Source organism: Cryptotermes secundus, unplaced genomic scaffold, assembly GCF_002891405.2.
Source record: "Cryptotermes secundus unplaced genomic scaffold, Csec_1.0 scaffold938, whole genome shotgun sequence".
Classification (NCBI taxonomy): Eukaryota; Metazoa; Arthropoda; class Insecta; order Blattodea; family Kalotermitidae; genus Cryptotermes; species Cryptotermes secundus.
This window is the reverse complement of record NW_019737398.1, coordinates 351,858-372,544: the sequence shown is the minus strand read 5'-3', so window position 1 is coordinate 372,544 and position 20,687 is coordinate 351,858. Positions and strand designations below refer to the sequence as shown.

At 38.0% G+C, this 20,687-nt stretch overlaps 2 protein-coding genes across 2 annotated transcripts in view; one reads left to right on the top strand and one right to left on the bottom strand.

Annotated features, from left to right (window-relative positions):
* Nucleotides 1-2,277: 2,277 nt before the first annotated feature.
* On the top strand, nt 2,278-20,614 carry LOC111870376 (exocyst complex component 7). The gene is made up of 14 exons (XM_023862610.2): nt 2,278-2,427; nt 2,938-3,103; nt 4,380-4,588; nt 6,295-6,403; nt 7,746-7,969; nt 8,779-8,828; nt 9,351-9,451; nt 12,004-12,188; nt 12,352-12,531; nt 13,444-13,687; nt 14,463-14,679; nt 16,177-16,288; nt 16,621-16,754; nt 18,973-20,614. Exons 1-14 carry the CDS (start codon nt 2,284-2,286, stop codon nt 19,073-19,075), a joined length of 2,178 nt encoding a protein of 725 aa, XP_023718378.2. The 5' UTR covers nt 2,278-2,283; the 3' UTR covers nt 19,076-20,614.
* Nucleotides 3,112-20,687, bottom strand: part of LOC111870377 — a 206,653-nt gene continuing 189,077 nt past the window's right edge. Inside the window, exon 8 of the transcript XR_004513653.1 lies at nt 3,112-4,112. The gene's annotated coding sequence lies outside the window, so the exon portion shown is untranslated. The remainder of the gene's footprint in view (nt 4,113-20,687) is intronic.

Below are 20,687 nucleotides of genomic sequence, written 5' to 3'. Positions count from 1 at the left end.
GCACTTGTGTGATTTGAACGAAACTAGCTTGGAATATATTCTGTATCTCATCTTGTTCAGTTACATAATGCTGGGCGGCTTGGCAGACAGGTGTCGCTGGACAAGCCAGAGCTTCAGAAGTTGCTCCACCTGCAACAATAACGCGATGGCGAGCACAGGGGTGAGCAAGTTTTCAATAATCAAGCCACGTAAGACAGCGATGAGAGACGTCTAGAAACCCATGGATATCAATGTGTAATTCGTTCATGTGTCTTTTGGAACCCGTGCCAGTTGATTCGCGAGTCATGAAATTTCGTCATGTTAAGCATAGATTGTCCACCCCTGGATTGGCAGGTGTGCGCACCGAAAGCCATAGGGCACTTCGTGTGTTAGTCTAGTTTCAATAACTATTGGATTACTTTATTGTGTATTTCTATAGTAATTTGGGCCTATAATTTATAGCGATGAAAAATTACAAATTGTCTTTAATTACAGACCGATAGAAGGAGAATGCATTTTCAGTTATATTTTCATAACGGAAAAGAAAGTCCATGCAATATTACATAAAATTATACTTTCACCTGTTGCTGTTTTATGGATACNCTTTCTTCATAGTCACCGCCGTGAAAGCCTCAAATCTTACAGAGACTGAAGATGTTTGAGAACAGGGTGCTGACGAGAATGTTTTGTACCTAAGAGATGATGTGACAGGTGTATGGAGAAAGTTATAATATGAGGAGCTGTTATGCACAATGTAGGATTTGATGTTCTGACAGCGGTGGCTGACTTTCAGCTGATTACCCAGCTTTGTATACAAGTAGACAGAACTTCGTACTCCTCACCAAATATAATTAGGATAATTAAATCAATGAGGATTAAGGTCTAAAGTTGGTGACGATAGCATATTTATACAATTATTGTGTTTCTGGACATTGTCCATCGTCCTGTTTTTATTTAAAACACACAACGTTTTGAACGCTGGGTCCTGTCTTTGTCTTCAGGCGGAACTTACTCAACTGGGCCCAATCCAAAACCAGCTCCAACACAAGATAGGATATTATATTTAAGCACACGTATTAAAGATAAGCAGCGACACACACAGAGAGAGCCTACACAGAACAATACCTGAACAGCGATAAAACAAGAAGTGGCCGCTGCAGCACTATAGACATAGGGCGTGTACCCCGAGAAATTTTAATTTTTTAAAAATTTGGAAAAACAAAAGAACAGAAAATTTTTAGACATTTAATTTGAATTGAAGTTTTTTTAAAAAAAAGTGCCAATTTTATAAATCAAATTGACGCGTGTAGGTTAACAAAGATTTTATACATATATACAATTGGAAAGACTGGTGATTTTAAATTTTAAACTACGGGCAGTGTAGCAGCTACGTAAGAATACACACCTGATGATGGCCATTTAGGGCCGAAACATGTAGTGTGGAGGAAGGGAAGAAGAAAGAGCTACAATTAAATTGTTGCACTTAAGACGGAGTTTGTCTCATATACAAGAAAGGATATTAAAAGAAAACAGAGCATAAAGCATCAGCGAGATTTAAGACAAACATAAAACTCATTCAAATGAAAACTCCACAGAGTACTTCCGTTTCATGAAGTATTCACGAAGAAAATAAATGTCAAACCTAACGTTGTGATGGAGCGGGTAGCACCTCTGCTTCGTGTACAGGAAGACCGGCTTCCAGGACTGAGGTTTCTTCGTGGTTTTTCGCAGTCTCTCCAGGCAAATGACGGGATAGTACCTCCTATTAGGCCACGACATTCTACATTCTAACTCATTACTTACAAATCATCACATCATTCAATGTTACAAAGTCCGCAGTGCCGACGAGGTCGTTAAACAAAACACAAGTAAATAAATAATGCCAAATAATGACATTTACGAATCAAACTAAGCTTACAGTGAAGTGTCCTTAAATTTAGTTTATGCTTTAGTTAAAGTGGATTCAGAATTCATTAAATTATATGGGGTGCTTCCATGAATCTGCTGATTGATTTTGCATGACATTATACGGGAACAATTCCATTACGGAAAGAGTGGGATAAATAAACAAGTATGTATTAAATAAAATCGCCTGACCACGCGTCACGGTTTATATCATGGGCACCTGCACTGTTCAGCATGCATTGTGATATAAATAAGAAATTAAATGAAAACATGCAAATTCAGTATGTATATTACTAAAAGTGTCGTTAAATAACCGACGATGCAAGAGAGCAGGAGTGTTACATAATCCATCACTAGGGTTCATTTCTGCAATGTGTGACTAGTAACTTTCATACTCGAATGTTGGTGGAACTGTTATCAATAAAATGTCGCTTTCGAGATGGTGAATTGTTGATCATTGTTTGTCTTCTGATATTCCTTGTAACTGGAATCATGCACGATCCAAGTGAGAGGAAGAATGAAATAGAAAATAAATTAGCAAAGGTATGCCAATTTTATTTTATAGAATTTTAAAGCGTTTTGTATCCCTGCCAAACATAACCTAAGTTGGACTGAGGTACTCATGATGGTTATGAAGAGTACTACTATCTTCTAGGATATAACGCCGTGTAGTTCGTTGTAAGTCAACCGACGTTTCCGAGAAACATCTCTTCTGCTTGCCACCTGCTTTCATATTGTTATTTTGCTCGGCTTATTCTTCGACACTGAAATTGAATCGACATGTTTCACCAAAACGCTGGTTGACTTTAAACGGACTAAACGGCGTCACGCCCCAAAGATAGTATTCTTCATAAACTAAGTTCACAGTATAAAGGTTGTTCCACATATTCATTTAATTTTGGACAGATTAAATATAAATATAAGGTGTAAAAATGAATATGAATATCAAAAAAAAATATTCTCCTACTTCATGTTACATCCGAATACTGACAGTCAGTGATAGGATATTACATTTTATGTTTTGATGTTTACATAATTTTGTCTGTGTTTCAGGAACAGAATAACCTAAACCTACTGAAAGAAAAGGTGAATCGCAGTAGTCAGCTTACAAAGGGAATGGTTGGGATTTTGTCATCATTTGAACATCGTTTAGCTCGTTTGGAGGAAACAATTCTGCCTGTGTATAATGAGACAGGAAACTTACAACGGCGACAAGAAAGTATCCTTTGAGTCAGATCAAATTACATTTGATTGTTTCCTGCTCTATATTTAAGTCATTCACCACTGAAGAGGTGTGATGTAGTGTAGGGATCTTATGTAATTTGCTTATCATCAGGTGTATTGATATTTTATTATAACATTAGTCTTAAAATTTTTAAACACCAGAGAATCCTTTTATTTTGTTTCTTATTTTTAGAACTTGTCCTACTATGCAGGTTGGTGAAGTAATAATTTTCTAGACTTGTATTTGGAAGATAAGTGATTTGAATCTCAGCTAGGCTGCTAGTTATCTTGACAGGGATGTTCTGTGGGTTTTCCCTGTCTGTCCAGGTGAGTGCTGGAATAGTCTCTGAAATAGACCATAACTGCTTTTGCTACCATTAATAATTGTCATATTGCAGTACAGTGCTATATAAGCTCCAGGCTTGAAACAGCATTACTAAATAGCCAAAGATAAGATAGCTCTTTAATCCCTTGAAGCATGACATTCATTTAATTAATATTTAAAAATTATGTTCCTATCTCACAGAAAAACACTGTGTTTTCGTTACAAAGACCAGTTAAAGCTGTTTATTTTAGGAACTGTATGAATAACATAAGTACACTGTGGGATTAGTAGAGTTTTAAAATATTAAAGCAGGTGGTACACATATTTACCACTCTGATTTAAAGGGTTAAATTAAGTACTACATTGCATCAAAATGTAATAAGCCATCATAGAGTTATGCTGCGCAGATGATGGCTGGATAGTAAGTGATACAAGATACTTGTTTAAAGTTTGGATTGAGATTCAAGCCAAGTCTGTAGATCCTTGCTATGTGTTCCACTTTTTGCCATCTGCATGCTACTTTGATTAATATTTACCTGTCTTCTCCTTATTGTATGTCACTATGTTTCACCATAGTTAGCCATCATCTGTGAACAAGTTGTTGGGATGAATAAATCTGCTGCTCTGCTGTAATGTTCTGCTTTTCTCATGTAATTCCCTTGGACTAATTTTACATTATCTGTAACATGTGATTGGTTATATTACAATTTTGTTTTAAGGTACATATTTGTATATATTCTGTCACTGTATATCCGATGTTACTTATGGTTTTGTTGGTTTGCTAATAAAGGTTTCATTTGGTTCAGTGTGTCACTATCTTGAATGTTTTTGTTGAAATGGAAGTATGCTGCTTAGCTGTTAGGTGCAAGAAGTTACACTGAGAGACAGCTTGCAGCTTGAAAAACATACTGAATTCATTATGTTTATATCCTTCACGTTTTTTAAGACATTGAACGCACATTGATGGCATTAGATCACGTCATAGCATTTTATGGGGTGAGTCAGGAAGTGGAGCCTGTTGTTCGGGCAGGTCCTGGACCAATTGCAAATGGTGGCTCAGGATTGGATGTTTTCCTGGAGGCAATGAATAAACTGCAACTTGCACAGGAGTACTTTGAGAAAAACAATCCACAAAGTGTTGAGCTGGAGAATGTGGTAAACCTGACATGCCTTTTTCCTAGTTGGTGTATATAGATTATTAATTATGTGACAGGATGACTGATAAAGACAGCCATTGCTTGATAACACACCAATAGAAGAGACTGTTGGGAATGATGTTTTCTATGTGGTCCATGTTGAGGCTATGTAACTGGTTACCGGTTCTTAAACTTTGCAGTGGTCAAGCATACAAACATTCAAGTGACTAGCCTGCTGTTGTAGCAGGAGCTACTAATGATAGGGCATAATCTGCTGTACTGAATTGACTGACAGAGCTCTTGTATACGTTGTCTATACATAAAAGTAAAGTAAAGGCCATGAAGGCCCATAGGGTTGTGAGACTTTGACGGTCCCATATTATCTAGACAATCGGCTCAAAGATGGCGGTAAGGTTGTCAGCCTTGTGTCTTGGTCATGCTTTACTCCCCAGGAAAATTATTTTAATTAATTCCCGGTACTCATTTTTGTTAGAGGCTGAGTCAACCCCAGGGCCATAGTGCAGCTGGAAGCATTAGGGCAATTGAAAGAAATCCAGTGACCTCATCGGGATTTGAACCCATGACCTTCCAGCTCATAGCATAGTGCCTCAACCAACTACGGTACCGCGATATACATATATTTAATAACATGTAAAATGTAAATTGTACATACTGACAACAGACTTATTATGCTGACTGTGACTCTGGCCAATGACAGACGCATCCTCTTGTCAGGGAGAGCACCCCACATCAACACACCTGCAACTGTCTGACAGAAATAAAGATTTGGTCTTAAGCCCCAGGTGGGTGCTCTATTCCAAGACAGACTGGCTGACTGACCATGGGTTGTAACATAACTGACTTGACTTTGACAGATGAGCGAGTATCCCGTGTGGAGGCAGGGTATCGCTTCATGTGCTCCCAATGCTCCACCCATATCATCCTGCTTGACTGAAGCTATTGGCTGACATGGGTGTTCAGTTTCAAGCTGTGGTCAGGCTTTAATGCAGAACAGCAATAATGGATAAGATGGGTTTATTCTGTGAAGAATTCTTCTGACAGTAAATGCACATTAAAATGTTTGCCCTTAGAGCTTCTACAGGAAAGTAATTAAATTGGAAACATTTTGAAAAGTACCTTCAGCTGGGGTGATACAAAAAAGGAAATTGCAAACCAGTTGATCATTCACTCTAATTTTATTAGAGTAAAAATGTTGAACCTCTTCATTATAAAATTGTATGTCTCCTGTCACTTCCTCATAATTCATAATTCATAATTTTATTTACATTCATAACTGTAAAATATACAATCGGATAAAGTCAAAGGGAATATATAGATTTAATAACAATCACACCTAACATAATCAAAGAATACATAAATACTTAAATATATTATATAAAAAACCACCAGCACATGCATTAACAGACAATTACAGTCATTTAATTCAACATCTTACATATAAAAAAAACTCCTGAAGAGAGTAGAAGGCATTATGCAACAAATAACACTTCAATTTCCTCCTAAACACTTTAAAATCAGATACATTCTTTAACTCCATAGGAAGATTATTGTATAGTTTTATGCCCATGTTTATCACACTTCTCTTACAACGATTTTCTTAGGTGCAGATATTCTCCTCATCCCTTATACTCTTAACACTGTCAGTCTGTGTTCTTTCTTTAGCGTGTACCTTGTTATTTATATTTCAAAATTTAATATTTTCAGTCAACTCTGTTTAATTCTGGTGGTGATGCTCTGAATCGAGAATTTAAGGACTTGCTGTTCCGACACAGCAAACCTGTTTCTCCGATCATGCTACTTGAGCTTGTTGAAGGTAAATGTGCTCACAACCCCATCAAGCTTGTGAGATGGTGGTGTGTGTGTCTGTGTGTGTGCATGCGTGCAAGGGAAGCTGCTAGTAAAGATGGCATTGGTGACTGAGACCCATGTAGTCATTTCAGATTAATAACAGATGAATGGATGGATTGAGGAAGAGTTTGAAAACTTTGGTAGTATTAGTATGTGGTATATCCATAAATCACCACTTTTTATTTTCAATAATTGATTTTTATTGAAAAGTTACTATGCTACATGTTTCAGTCATTTTGACCATCATCACGTGTTTTATAAATACGTAATATAATGTGTCACTGTTTGCTATTGAACTGCTTACACAACTCAACAGGATGCCATACAAACAAATGAAAATTTGGTAGTATTATTATTAAAGTAGGCGTTTTTTCAGTCATTAACTGAAAGAGCCAACTTTTAATCTTAATTAAGTATTGAATATAGTGTTCTAAAATAAAAAAGAAATTTATTTATGTAAAAGATTTGGAGAAAATAGAGTTAGAATGTTAACAGTGTAGAAGTACATATAGTTGGATTTTTATTTTTTTAACTTTTGCCGTGATTTTTTCTTATATTAGAGCAAAATAACTTTTGCTGAAGGACACTTATAAAAGTAAAATTCCGAGTCATATTCAAAGTTCAGAATATATTCTAAAATAAACATTGAGGGAAATGTTGTGTTTTTATGGTATTTGAAAATTCCTTGGAATAAAAATAATTTTTGTATTGGAATTATAGACTGGTGTTCTCTACAAATATAATGTTTTTGGACATTTTCCATTCTCCTGTTTTCATTTAAAACATGTTTTGGAGACTGCATTCTGTTTCCATCTTTAGATAAAACCTATTAAGTTGGGTCCAGTCAATAGGGTGTTGTGTTAAAACCAGGATGATGGATAATGTCCAGAAACATAATATTGTATTAATGCAGTTCTCTAGTTTAAACATCTTCAGTATCATACGGTTTGACTTCTGAAGTACTTAAATATTTCTGCTGTATTGTAATTGTTTTTTATGGCTTTATTCAGTTCCTCCAGGGTTATTCTGGGACACTACCTTAAGGTGTATCTCTTGGTCCTCCTGTTCAAACACATTTCTATTGATATCAGTCTTCTCTCATCAATTTTTGTTACTGTCCATGATTCATTATCACAGGATAATGTTGTTCTGTCAAAAGTATTGTATTCTTATATGCCAAGATACTCTTAATTGAGGATCCATATTTCAGTGTTATATGTTAATGTGAGATTAAAATATTCTTTATTTGTCTGTCTGAAGACTTCTAATTATGTTTTATGTGATTCTGGTTTTACTGACTTGTGTAGAAGAAACTGCTGCCTCTCTGAACCATTTCCCAGAAGCTGTTTCTAGTGAGCTGATCTGCATTGCGGATTGGCTCATCATGCACAACCGAGATGAATACATGAATGTGTATGCACGTGTGCGTGCTACTATCTTACTTAAATCTTTACAACAACTGAAGGAACAGCAGAGATCATCTAGTGGTGGAAGTATACAGAGTGTGCCAGTGGCAAATTCCCCAATGGTGGTGAGTTTTATTGTTTTCACAGGGAGGAACATATTCGGGGATTGATTGCCAGCAGGAACAAAGAAGTTTTTCTTTTCTCTTTGATGTCCAGACCAGTTCTGTGGCCTACTCATCATCCTGTGGCTGTTTTCCCAAGGGTAAAGCAGCAGGGGGCATGGAGCTGGCTACTCACTGCTACCTAGTGCCGAGGTTAAGGATAGTGGAGCTATATTCCAGTCCCCCATATGTCTCCATGGCATGGGGCTTACTTAATTAGAGCTCAGGGTAATTTTACCCTTGCCATGGAGGAACATTTCTTACTGAAATATCCCTTACACCTAGCCTGTTTATTTCATATTTGGGTGAGGGTCTGGCTGTGGATTTGTTTGTTTTTTATTTCCCATTAGTGAATGATTGGATAGAACCTTAAAAAAATATTTTGTTCTTAGTAGTAGTACATCATTTTTTTTCCTTGGCACTACAGCCCCAGTGGGCCTAGGCCTACCTCCATGAACTCCATTCACTTCAGTTTTTCTAGATCTTACACATACGGTAGGACTCCTTGGGCGAGTGATCAGCTCGTCACAAGGCCTCTACGTGTAGACAAACACAGAAAAACGCGCACACACAAACTGAACATCCATGCCCTGAGTGGGATTCGAATCCACGATCCCGGCTTCCGAGCAAGCGAAGACAGTGCATGCCTTAGACCGCTCAGCTACCGTGACTGGCTAGTAGTACATCATACCCATTATATTAAATATACTAACATAGATACAGTAATATGTTCTGCTTTCTAAACATAAAAAGTGATAATAATTATGTTTCAGAGACCAAAATTTCAAACTCCAGGCCGAAGAGCATCTAAAAGACTGCAGATGTGAGTGTGTATCCTCATTCTCTGATATATACATGTTTCAATCTTGTTTGCACAAATTATGAACAATATTCTGCAGGTGTCAAATCTTATGTCTAATTTTGCATATCTGTTGATTAAAACTGCTTGAACACATTCAGTATTACCTTGTCCCAGTTACCTTGACTTAATTATTGAAAGATATTTACTGTAAATAAATGTAAGTACTAGTGATTATGATAAATGGATTCATGGACTATGTCACTCAGATGCAGAGAAGCTTTAAGTATAGCTTGTCAGACGTCAGAAGAATGAGAATATATGGCAATTGTCTATACTGTTTCACTTGATCTTTTTTCAAATTCTCACCATCTTGTCTCAAGCTGAAGAAGTCAGTATCACTTGCCTAGTAAATATAAATACTGTTAGCAATACAGCAATTAGAAAATATGAATAAAAGATTTGTAAAACTGATATCCTCTTTCTATTGCACTTGGAACAACTATTTTTCTTTGCTGAATGATAAGAATGTTGTAATGTGTGTAGGTTCGAGAAAAAAGCTAACAAGATGCTACAGATTGCTACGCAAACTCTGGAACATTCTACAGGTTTCAGTCTTGGAACTCGACGTTCTGCATTACATTTAGGTGAGGTCAGAATGATGAAGCTGTCAATTTTATCAAATATATAAAATAATTCTGTATTTCAGCATCCTGTTGCAGTTGTTTAATTTAATGTCCATGTATTTATCTTCCGTAGTAGTGAATAAACAAGTGTTGCGATATTGACGGAAGATAAATACATGGTCGTTAAATATAAAACTTTTTTTCTCTCCAGTTTCCTTTGTTTTTTTGTCTCTGGTGTGGTCATGAGGCAACATAACAGTTGTTCTGTTGTTGTCCTTCCTGTTTTGTAGCTTGGTAGCTGTTTAGTGAAAGTGATCAGTGTGTTGCCATGTCACATCCTTTTGTAAGGTTTACTATCTCAAAGGAACTGAGCCCTTTTTGAGAAGCTAATAGTTCCTCAGCTATTATAGAAATTGCAAGCACTTTATGTTACATGAAGGTTCATTACCATGTTCAGAAGGTGCCACCACTGGTCTCTGTCCTGAGCCAAATTAATCCAGTCCACTCTCTCCAGTTCTCTTTCCTTCAGGTTTTCCTGCCAAAACTTTGTAGGTGCTTCTCATCTCCATACCCATGCCTGCAACTTAGCGCTGCTCAATCATATCCTCATCACACTTGGAGAAGAGTACAAGTTATGAAGCTTCTCATTATGCAGTTTGCTCCAGTCTCCTATTTTTCATTGTTCTTAGATCCAAATATTCTCCTTAATACTCTATTCTCAGACACCCTCAGTTTATGTTCTTCCCTTAATGTGACAGACCAAGTTCCACACCCATACAAAACTACAGGGAAAATATAGCATTTGAGGTTCACACAGTGGTGGTTGTGAAGAGTTCTATCTTCTGGGATGCAATGATGTGTAGTCTGTTGAATGCCAACTGACATCTTGGAGAAGCATGTTACCTCCATCTTCAGGGTTGAAGAGTAAGCCAAGCAGCAAGCTGGCATGGAGCAAGCAGTCTGCTGGCTTCCTGTGAAGCTTACTTTTCAAATCTGAAGCTGGAGATAAAATATTCTCCGGAAACATCAGTTGACTTTCAGCAGACTATATGGTATTATATCCCAGAAGATAGAACTCTTCATGTCGTCATTTTGGCCTGTCTTCTAGAAGTAATTTGTAGATTGATTTATTATTTATCTATTTCTATCTGATGGTAATCTGCCATTGCATGTGAAGTTTGGTGGGTTTTGGTAATACACATGTCTCCCTCCTCTTTATCTTGGTCATGGCATCGACCACAGATAACACTGGAAGAATATCAAGTTACGTGAAACAGGATGGCATAGAGGAAAGAATCTAGACTTGTTGTCAGGATGGGCTTGGTTTGAATCTCAGCCAGATTCCTGATTTTTCTCAGTTCCTCCAATCAAATGCCAGTACAGTACTCAATTAAGACACAACACCTTCTTTCCAAATCCTTTCCAGTTGATCATTTATCTGTGTGAAATGTCAGAAAAGCAAGGTAACACAGTTTTTGTGACAATACTTCTGTTCATACCATTATGACAGTACACAGCATTCAGGGCACATATTTGTACTGTTTTTGAACATAACTGTCATATCTATTAAGGCATATTTTTCTGCTCTTAAATGAGATTATCATCCCCTTCCAGTACTCTGACAGCTAATGGCGCACTTCAAGCTTTGTGTTCATGTCTGTGTCACTGCTTTCCTGGAAGGTGCTGCTTTAATGGCCCAAACAAATTGAAGTTAGAGTAGCACCTTCTTGACAGGTGCTTTGACAGTTTCAGATGTTCAACTTGAAGTGAATTTTTGGATGTTGTGGCTTATCCGAGACTCCTACTGCAAGGCTATGGATAATTTTATCTCATGGTGGGACACACATATTAATAGGCAAGGTGATTGTGTTGAAAAATTGTCATATATGAGGTGCTATTTGAAAGTTCCCGAACTGGTTCAAAACAGAAATGCTGGCTTAACTTACTCAATTTTGGCTGCCATCTCCTTCAAAATAATTTCCTTGGGAACATATAGAGCCATCTCATCATTTTTACCACACTTCCAGAGCACCATGGAAGTCATTTCCTCAATGCTGTCAAGTGCCACTTGTGATTCCCTTTGTATGTCAGACACTGTTTCAAAATGTCATCCCTTCAGTTTTATTTTCAATTTGGAAAACAAAATGAAATCACAGGGGGATAATTCCAGTGAGTAGGAAGGATGGGGAGTGATCCCCAGAGCAAAACTTGCAGAAGTAGTGGAAGCCACTAATATTCATAAAAACTTGCATTTTTTATTTGTTAACCTCTTCATTGATGAGTACACTATACAGAAGTACAGTATACACCATCATCAGAATCCTTTCAAGTTTTCAGAAGTTGTTCCAGGTCAGAATTTTGAGTTCTGAGTTATAAGTTCAAAAGTTTGGAACATAAGTATAGTGGGCACTAATATAATGGCATCATAAGTCAGGACATTGTGGGTTGAGATAATGACTGTATTACCTTTATGTAAATAAACCAATGATATACACAGTTAATATTATTAATCCAGTGTATATATGTTTTACTGTAGCCCTATACAGCAGCTCAAATTTAATGTATTGCCCTAGAATCACGAGAAGACATAGTGGATGAGCAAGAGATGGAGAACTATCTGGTATGTGTGATGGCCTTGCAGCGGCTGATGCAGAGTGAACGCTCGCTCATGGTAGGCATTGTGCCTCTACAACATCAGCACCAAGTGTTCGAGATTGTTATCCGCGATGCCATGGATATGGTGGTTCAAGATGGCGAGGTACACCTATTTTGTTAAACCAGTGGGTGTGTAAATTCATGTCAGAACTAAAAAGGAAACAAATTCCTTGCTTATATCTCTACATTTATCCAACAAAATTCATGGATGCTCAGTGACATCAGGTTGAGAAGTGTTTTAATTAATTTAATGTATATTCTTACAGAGTATAGCATCTCGAGCCAAACGTTGCATCAACCGCCATGATTTTGCAGCAGTACTGGTAGTGTTTCCAATATTGAAACACCTGCTCACAATGCGTCCTGAATTTGAACGGACTGTGGAAGGCTGTGATTACAATGTTCGCTCAAAGTTTGCCTCAATCCTCAACACTTTGCATGGCACAGTAAGTGTTCAGACAGCATTTTATTATTAATTCTTGCCAAGGCATATGACCTGGATAAGAGAGGTGAGAGATGCTACAATATCATGTACAGGTAACGTGAACAAAAGAGGCAAAATGGTAGAGCTAGGCACATGTGAAAAGATAATAGTAAGATGGATCATAAGAAAAGAAAAGCATGGTGTGAGGATATGATCTGAATTCATTTAGTTCAGGTTCAAGTCTTGCAAAACCTTTAGGTTTCATTAAAGTCAAAGAATTTCTTGACTCAGCTGTAACATTCTCTACAAGAACTCCACTCAGTGGAGTTTGTGTGTGGTGTGCAATTTTAAGCAGCTGTATTTTTGTTAGTATTTGGTAATTTTATGATGCATTCTTTGTGTAAAGTGTGCAAGATGATTGCAAGCTGGATGGGTGTTCTTGTATGTACTCAGCAGATACTGATCAAGTTGTCATGTGAATTTAACATTGGTCCATATTAATATATTATTGCACTCTATGTGAAACTCAAAAATGATCTGGATCTACAAGCTTCATTTGAAGCATGATCCTTTACCATGTGCAAGGGCCGGATTTTATGGCCCACCATGTACAGCACATGCTTGTGTTACAGAAGGGATGTGTTCTTCCAGATGTGCTCATATTGTGACATTGTGTAATATAAATCCTATTTTTCCATTGATTCCCCATGTCATAATCTGATATACATTCCTGTCATGGGTGCCACCAGGAGTTTTTCTGGGGGGAGGATGGAAAATTTGCTTACAAAGGCATTCAAGACTATTGTTACTAATCCTACTAGTGTATACAGGATGGAAGAATAGATTACTTAAAAAATAATTGGAATTTTTGGTATTAATACTTGGTATATTATAGCATAGTATGAATAATATCTGTCATTAATTGTTTCAACAGGGAGCCAAGGCTCTGGAAGACTTCATTGAGAGTGTCCGCTCAGATCCAAGCACACAGCTACCAAAAGATGGGACAGTTCATGAACTGACAAGCAATGTGCTGGTATTCTTGGAGCAACTTCTTGATTATGTGGACACTATAGGGGGCGTGCTCGCTCAGGATCCTGTGTACAGTAATGCATTAACTCTGATACCAGGACATGGCAAAGTGGACAAGAACAAGGCTCTAGTGGGGATATATATCAGTGAGTCATACTAACTAGTTAACCAACCAACAAATTAACCAACTAACTCCATGGAGCAGAACCCTTGAGAAGATAGTAGTTGTTCACTTAGTCAAGAGATTCCCAGAATTTTATGGAACCCAGTTGTTCTTTACTGTATCCACAAGAGTACACTACTGGTCCCTATCCAGAGCCTAAAGAATCCACTCCATGCCCACTTACTTTACTTCTTTATGTCTTTTTGGAAAATCCATCCAAGTAGGATGAAGTGGGCAGAGCATGCAGCATGCATGAGAGAGAAGAGATATGCATAAAGTTTTGGTACAAAACTTAAAGTAAAGGTGTACATGGAAGTCGCAGGCAGTGATATGGGAGAATACTATTTCTTAAATAAATATGATGAGAGGATGTGGACTGGATTCATCTGGCTCAGGATAGGACACAGTTGTGGGCTGTTGATTAAATGGTATGAATTTTCATATTCCATAAAATGTAAGGAATTTCTTGACTAGCTGAGCAAATATTGGCTTCTCAGGAAGGACTTGGTTACTTAGTTGAGGATTACTGTGTTCTGGGATGTGTAGAAGAACCTTCTATCCTCGAAGATAGAGGCAGCATGTACTTCCAAACTGGATGCATGACAGTCTGGAAGACAGTCTTCATAGTCACTGCTGTGAGAACCTCACATCTCACATAGTCACTTTAGACAATGTGCAATCTGTCTGTCAGATTGATTATGTTCAAATTTTCTGTGCTCATTTCATAATCCTTCTGTGTAATTTGCTATTTACTACAGAGAAGGTGTTGGTACAGTTAAACCTGACACTGGTTGGTAAGAGCGACCTATACAGTGACATCTATCTGCGGGCAGTGTTCCGCCTCAACAACAACCACTATGTTTTGAAAGCACTGCAACGTGCAGGACTGCTAGACCTGGTTCAGCTGTCAGAGCCTGACTGTGAGGAGAGCTACCATGATATGATAAGGGAAAACAAGAAGGCCTACTCACAAAGGTGTGGGGGATGTTTCCACCCTTCTGCATGTCCTATACTCCTTAGAGTAACAATTTAGGGCCTGTGGAAAACTATCAAACATGTCTAAGGGGTACAATAATAGATCGATATGTTGCAGTGTGGAGTGCATATAATTTTGGATGTGTTCTCTGCAGTCTTACATATGTCACTTGCCTTGATACTCATTTATTGTAGACATGAGTGTATTGTTATAAAACTTACTGGGAGAGATAATTGGAATCAGGAACTATTATGGATTTCTTTCTTTCTGGAGCTATGAATTTGAACTCTGATCTGAGGAAAAGCTTAAAGAGGTATGTAACACTGAGATTCTGACTTTGGGCCATTTAAATTTGATGTTAAATGAGGGAGAACTTAAAACCAAGGAATATTATGTGGGGGTTCCACTGTAACGTGAATCAGTCCTTATGTAGGCAACAATATTTTTATACACATCACTATTCTCATGATATGATAAAGTTGTTGCTGTGTGTTCCTTGTAACGTGCCACTGTAAATTTCAGAAAAAAAAAATGTATAAATTATGTGAGTAACTACAGTATCAGCGGCCTCCATGGTCTAAGGGTAACGTTCCCACCTCATGACTCAAGGTATGTGGGTTCAAACCCGGCGGAGGTCGTGGAATTTTTAAGGGCGGAAAAATTCAGGGAAAAAGTGCTCCGGGAGGGACTTTAAGCCGTGTGTCACATGTCATAGATTTACAGCACATAAAAGATCCTCATGTCTCTAGGAGACCTCTGAGCAAAATTAGGTAACAATTTCCCACCCAAGTAGTTTCCAATGCCTCTGGTAGATGGGGGAAATATCAGGTACCGACGGCCGACCTCGTTGGCTGAACGGGGCTGATAGCACACCATTACCGGTAGGGTATGGCGACAGTAGAAATTAAAGGGGGGCGCACAGTGGACCAATAACTGGTCTAAGTGCATGGGGAAACCCACCCCCTCTAATAATAATAATAATAATAATAATAATAATAATAAAGATAATAAAACTACAGTATCACAAGATATGAGAATAGTGCTTGAAGGATGTTGATGTCACTTTCGTCTCAAAGGTTTGTACAGCTGCCAAGCTTGATACAGGATTTAGAAAGTACAAAGGATGGATAACCATACCAATGGTGTGATTTTGTACCAGATTTCATGAAAATCTGTTATTAAGTCAGAAGATATCAAGGGGCCATACATTATTGAATGTTGAAGGTCAGCGATTAGTAATCAGTTCCATATTAGGAAGGTCCCAGACTCAAATCTCAGCTTATTGATTTTTGACCATGACAGGGTTTCGTGGTTTTATTCAGTCTGTCCCTTCCACTGCATCATTCTCTATTCCATAATGTAAAATCTGTGCAGTTGAGAAAGTGCTGTTAAATGAACCGAGTAACAGACTGTGTAAGTTTAAGTGAGAAATTAAAGGGTGCAGAATAGTAACCTTCAAAGGAAGTTGGAAGATGTATCTTTATTCTGTGTTGCAGTTGGAGTCGAGTTCTGAGCCATATCTGGGGGACTGAGGATGCACCTGTAGCTATGGCACATGCAGGAAAGTTAAGGGATAAGGACAGACACCTGATCAAGGAGAGATTTGCTGTAAGTCTGCTTTACGAGTGTGGCTTGCTGAAATGGATCAGGGTTTCATTATATTCTTTACTACAGTTTTGACCTGTGAGTGAGGAGAGATGAGGACATTGTGCATGCAGCTCCTTTGCTCCCAAGCTGAAGTACCATGCCATTCTTAAAAACACCAAGAAATTGTGTACATAAAAGCATAATACAACATATCACAAAACGTATGGCTGGCCATGGAACTATGTTAAACAATGTAGGCCGTTCTAATGTGTTAATAATATTGATATTGCATTTGAACATACTGCTGCTGCTGCAATTATGAGAGAATGTGGTGGACATGAATTTGTTTTCAGGGTTTCAACAAGGAAATGGAAGAAATTGCTAAAGTCCAACGCAGCTACTCGATTCCAGATGTAGAACTACGAGAAAGTTTGAAGAGAGACAATAAGGAGTACATACTTCCAAAGTATCACGCTTTCTATGAAAAGTAAGCAGAACTAAAAACACCTAGTTTCTGAAGCATGACAGAAAATTTTGTCTCTTTCAGTTGCCTCCCTCTGGATAAAAAAAGACGTAGGGAAACTTGCCAGATACTAAAGCGGCCTCCATAGTCTAGAGGTAATGTTCCCACCTCATGACTCGTAGTACGTGGGTTCAAATACCCGGCAGAGGTCATCGAATTTTTAAGGGTGGAAAAATTCAGGGAACAAGTCCTCCGGGAGGGACTTTAATCCGTGGGTCCCGTTTCGTAGCTTTACGGCACGTAAAAGAATCTCATACCTCCAAAGGAGGTCACTGAGCCAAATTAACGGACGTTTCCCGCCCAACAGCAGTCACTAATACCTCCGGTAGATGGGGGAAGCATTATAGATACTTCTCAGCCAGTAGAGAGCCGGTCTCGCTGGCTGGGTGGGACTGATGGTAAGCACCAATACCGGTAGGATATAGAGACTGGTAGAAATCATAGAGGGAAGCACAATGGACCACTACAGGTCTAAGTGCATGGGGAAACCCATCCTCTCTAATAACTAACTAACTACCAGATACTAAAACCAAAAACTTAAACTTTTTATGCTGAATATTTGAAGGGAATCAGTAAAAATAAATGGCTTCAACCAAAGTTTTTAATCAGATGTTCTTAAGAATATGATATTTGAGGATCTCACAGTGGTGACTATTGAGAGAATGGTCTACTGAGATGCGATGCTGTATGGTGTGAGAAGTAGGTACCAAAATTTCAGAGGAATCTGCTTTCCCCATCTTTATGATAGAAGATAGAGACAACACATTTCTCTGAAACCTCAGTAAACATCTATCACATTATATGGCAGTACATTCCATAAGATAAGTAATCTCCTTATTTTGAGGTACTGTCCCAGTATTTTCCTGGACAAACGGAAGAAAACCATGATAAGCCTCATCACAGACAATCTTGACTGGTTTCTTCCATGTTTTTGCACTTACTCTGAGACATGCTGAGTTGGTGTTTTTAAGGTCACAGACATTTCTTTCCATTTTCAAATTCTTAGCTAATAGTTGCACTGTTATTTGGTGTTATATGGACCATGCAGATTTTGAAATATCGTCCCTGAAGAATTCTGTTTTCTGGGATACAATGCCATGTAGTCATTGAAAGTCAACTGATGTTTTGGAGGAACATGTACATCCAGCTTAGGGTCGAAGAACGAGCCAAGTAAGAAACCACCATGAAGCAGGTAGCAAGCAGAGCTTATGTTAACCTTTGACCCTGAGGATGGAGACTACATGTTCCTCTGAAACACTGGTTGACTTTCAGTGGACTACACAGTGTCATATCCTAGAAGACAGAAATATTCATAACCACTGCTATGAGAACCTCAAATCCTGCGTTACTAATCTCTAATGTCTGGGAATAAGAAGTTTAAATCTTTCACTGCTAAGGTGCTGGCAGCAGGAATTTCACTTGGCAATAAAGGCTAAGAAAAAGTAAAGTTGTTCCTTTGCTTGACTAAGCATTAAGCCATCAGGATGGATGGGGAATGGAGGTATAGCTCCACCATTCTTGACCTTGGCACTAGATGGAGGTGAGTGGTCAGCGTCATGCCCTGGCCATTGTACTCCTGGGGAAAGAGCCCCCTGCACATGTTGAATAGGAGGCTGGGTGGCCCTCAGAATTCGTCTGGACGATGTGGAGAGAAGAAAAATTTTGCCTGTAGTGGTACACTAACTGCAACCCCTCAGCTGTCCAGCCTCTAGCCAGTATCTATACCAAGTGTCCTATCTTGGCTTCTGGAGATTGTAATACTTAAGTAAAAGTAAATGTAAAGCCATCCCTGTGCTTAACTAATTACGCACTAAGCCCTGAAGGCATATGGGTGAGTTTATGTATAGATCCACATTTTCTTGACCTTGGCACTAATTGGAGGTGAGTGGGATTTTTAATACCTTTGAAAAGAAAATGGAAAGGAATCGAACACTGGCCAGTCAGCCTGTAGCCTGTCACTCTATCAACTGAGCTATCTCAGTCCCCAATTAACTTGTCGGTAAAAGAATTGTGTTATTTGCTGCTTAACACTAAGCCTGCTGGGCCCTGCCGAACCTGTACATACACTGATAGTTGTGCAATATTTACATAATGGCAGTTAAGGAAATTATTAAAAAGTGTATTCTATTACAAAAGAAATCACATACCATTTTTAGTAAAATCGTGTGGTTTGGCTTTGCAGGTACAGCACTGTTCCTTTCACCAAGAACACAGAGAAGTATATCAAGTATGCCCCAGCACAGGTATCAGCACTGATAGATCGTTTCTTTGATGTTGCAGCCTAAGTTGTATAATCTTGTGAAAATAGGAATACGGTGTATATCGGAGTGTACTGTATCCTGGGATGTGATTTCAATGTAGTCTGGTCGAAGTTCACTGTTGCTTCAGAGGAGTATACTGTGGCCCATCTTCCTAGTCAAAGAGTAAGTGGAACAGCAAACAAGAAACAAAGTTCCACTTGCTGCTAGCATGACTTACCCTTCGACCCTGAAGATGCGTTCAATACATTCATCTGAAACATCAGTAAACTTCCATCAGGCTATCTGGTGTCACAACCAGAAGATGGGATACTTCATAATCAGTGCTTTGAGAACCTCAAATCTCATATGATGCATATTTACTGCATAAAATTATACATTTCTAAATAAAGAAAATATACTATCAAGAGGACTTTGTGTCTTGAGATGGATCCTTATACCAGCGTGGCCAAATGTCACCCCCATTGGTCACTTATGGCCTCTAACAACTTATTTTCATTCACAGCTCAAGCTCCAGGAATCACAGCCCTTTATATCAAACTCATTTTCACCCAACTGCTCAAGAAATCCCTCACTTTTTATGGTATCTGACAAGTCATTGCTGTATTTACAGAATCCCACCACTGAAACCTATGTTGTGATATATCATAATATGCTACATTTTTAAAGGTAGGAATTGTTAGCCTTTTGTCCAACCCCCAAGTTGCAGGGAAGCACTTATCTGTCTGCAGCTGCTTATTCAGCAAATCATTGATAACTAAAATTTTTGTGTATGCTGTGAGAAAGTTCAGAATATTTTAGAATTAGTCTCTACAATTGGCCAAAATCAGAAAATGCATTAGAACTACTGTATAACAAAGTTCAAAATTATTTCAAAATTCATGCTATTACATGCTTGACTTTAGTCAGTGGTCACTTCTAACTTTATTTATGTTTAGTTAGGCCAGTGGATGAAAAGTGTTGATATTGTTATAATTTGTTTATATCCACTCTTTATTGTGATAATATCTTGTATATATATTTTGTAATATACTACACCTATTGTTTTGAGTATAGTAATTTAACAGGAGGAAAATGTAGTAACAGGATTGTCTAAACACTGTTCAACATATTACAGAAAACGAAACAGTGGCAATATTTGTGTCATAAGGATGACGTATGGGTAATCACATGTCATTTGCTAGTGATTCAAACCTAGGATACATTGAAGATTGTGGTAGCATGGTACACAACAACCAAACTCTGATGTTTCACTACTTTCATACCTTCTGAACTGGTGAAAACTGATGAAAGACTGTTTTAGAAGCTATCCTTATGTAACCAATTTGTTCAGGTCATTTGAAGAAATGTGTGTGCCACAGATATGAAAACAAAAACGTTTCTTGTAAGTTATAGTATGAGGGTTCTCGTCCTTCTTTGTTAGTAGCTCCGTTTTTAAATGTGTCATATGTCTGCTACTAGCTAAAACTGACAAGTATTTAAACATTGTTATTGATATATACATATATTTTCCAAGACAGTGTGTCTGACTTCTTTCCAAAAACCCACATGGCCAACATGTCATCTGTAAAGAGTGACCTGAGATAGACATGATTAAGGATGATTTCTTTATGAGATATCTAAATATGGAATAATGGCA

What these genes read in the sequence shown, in the direction of transcription:
- LOC111870376 (XM_023862610.2), top strand. Translation starts at nt 2,284, where the DNA reads ATGTTGGTGGAACTGTTATCAATAAAATGTCGCTTTCGAGATGGTGAA. An exon ending in TGGCAAATTCCCCAATGGTG is followed by an intron (nt 7,970 to 8,778) that starts GTGAGTTTTATT and finishes ATTATGTTTCAG; the next exon opens with AGACCAAAATTTCAAACTCC. An exon ending in TATCACGCTTTCTATGAAAA is followed by an intron (nt 16,755 to 18,972) that starts GTAAGCAGAACT and finishes TTGGCTTTGCAG; the next exon opens with GTACAGCACTGTTCCTTTCA.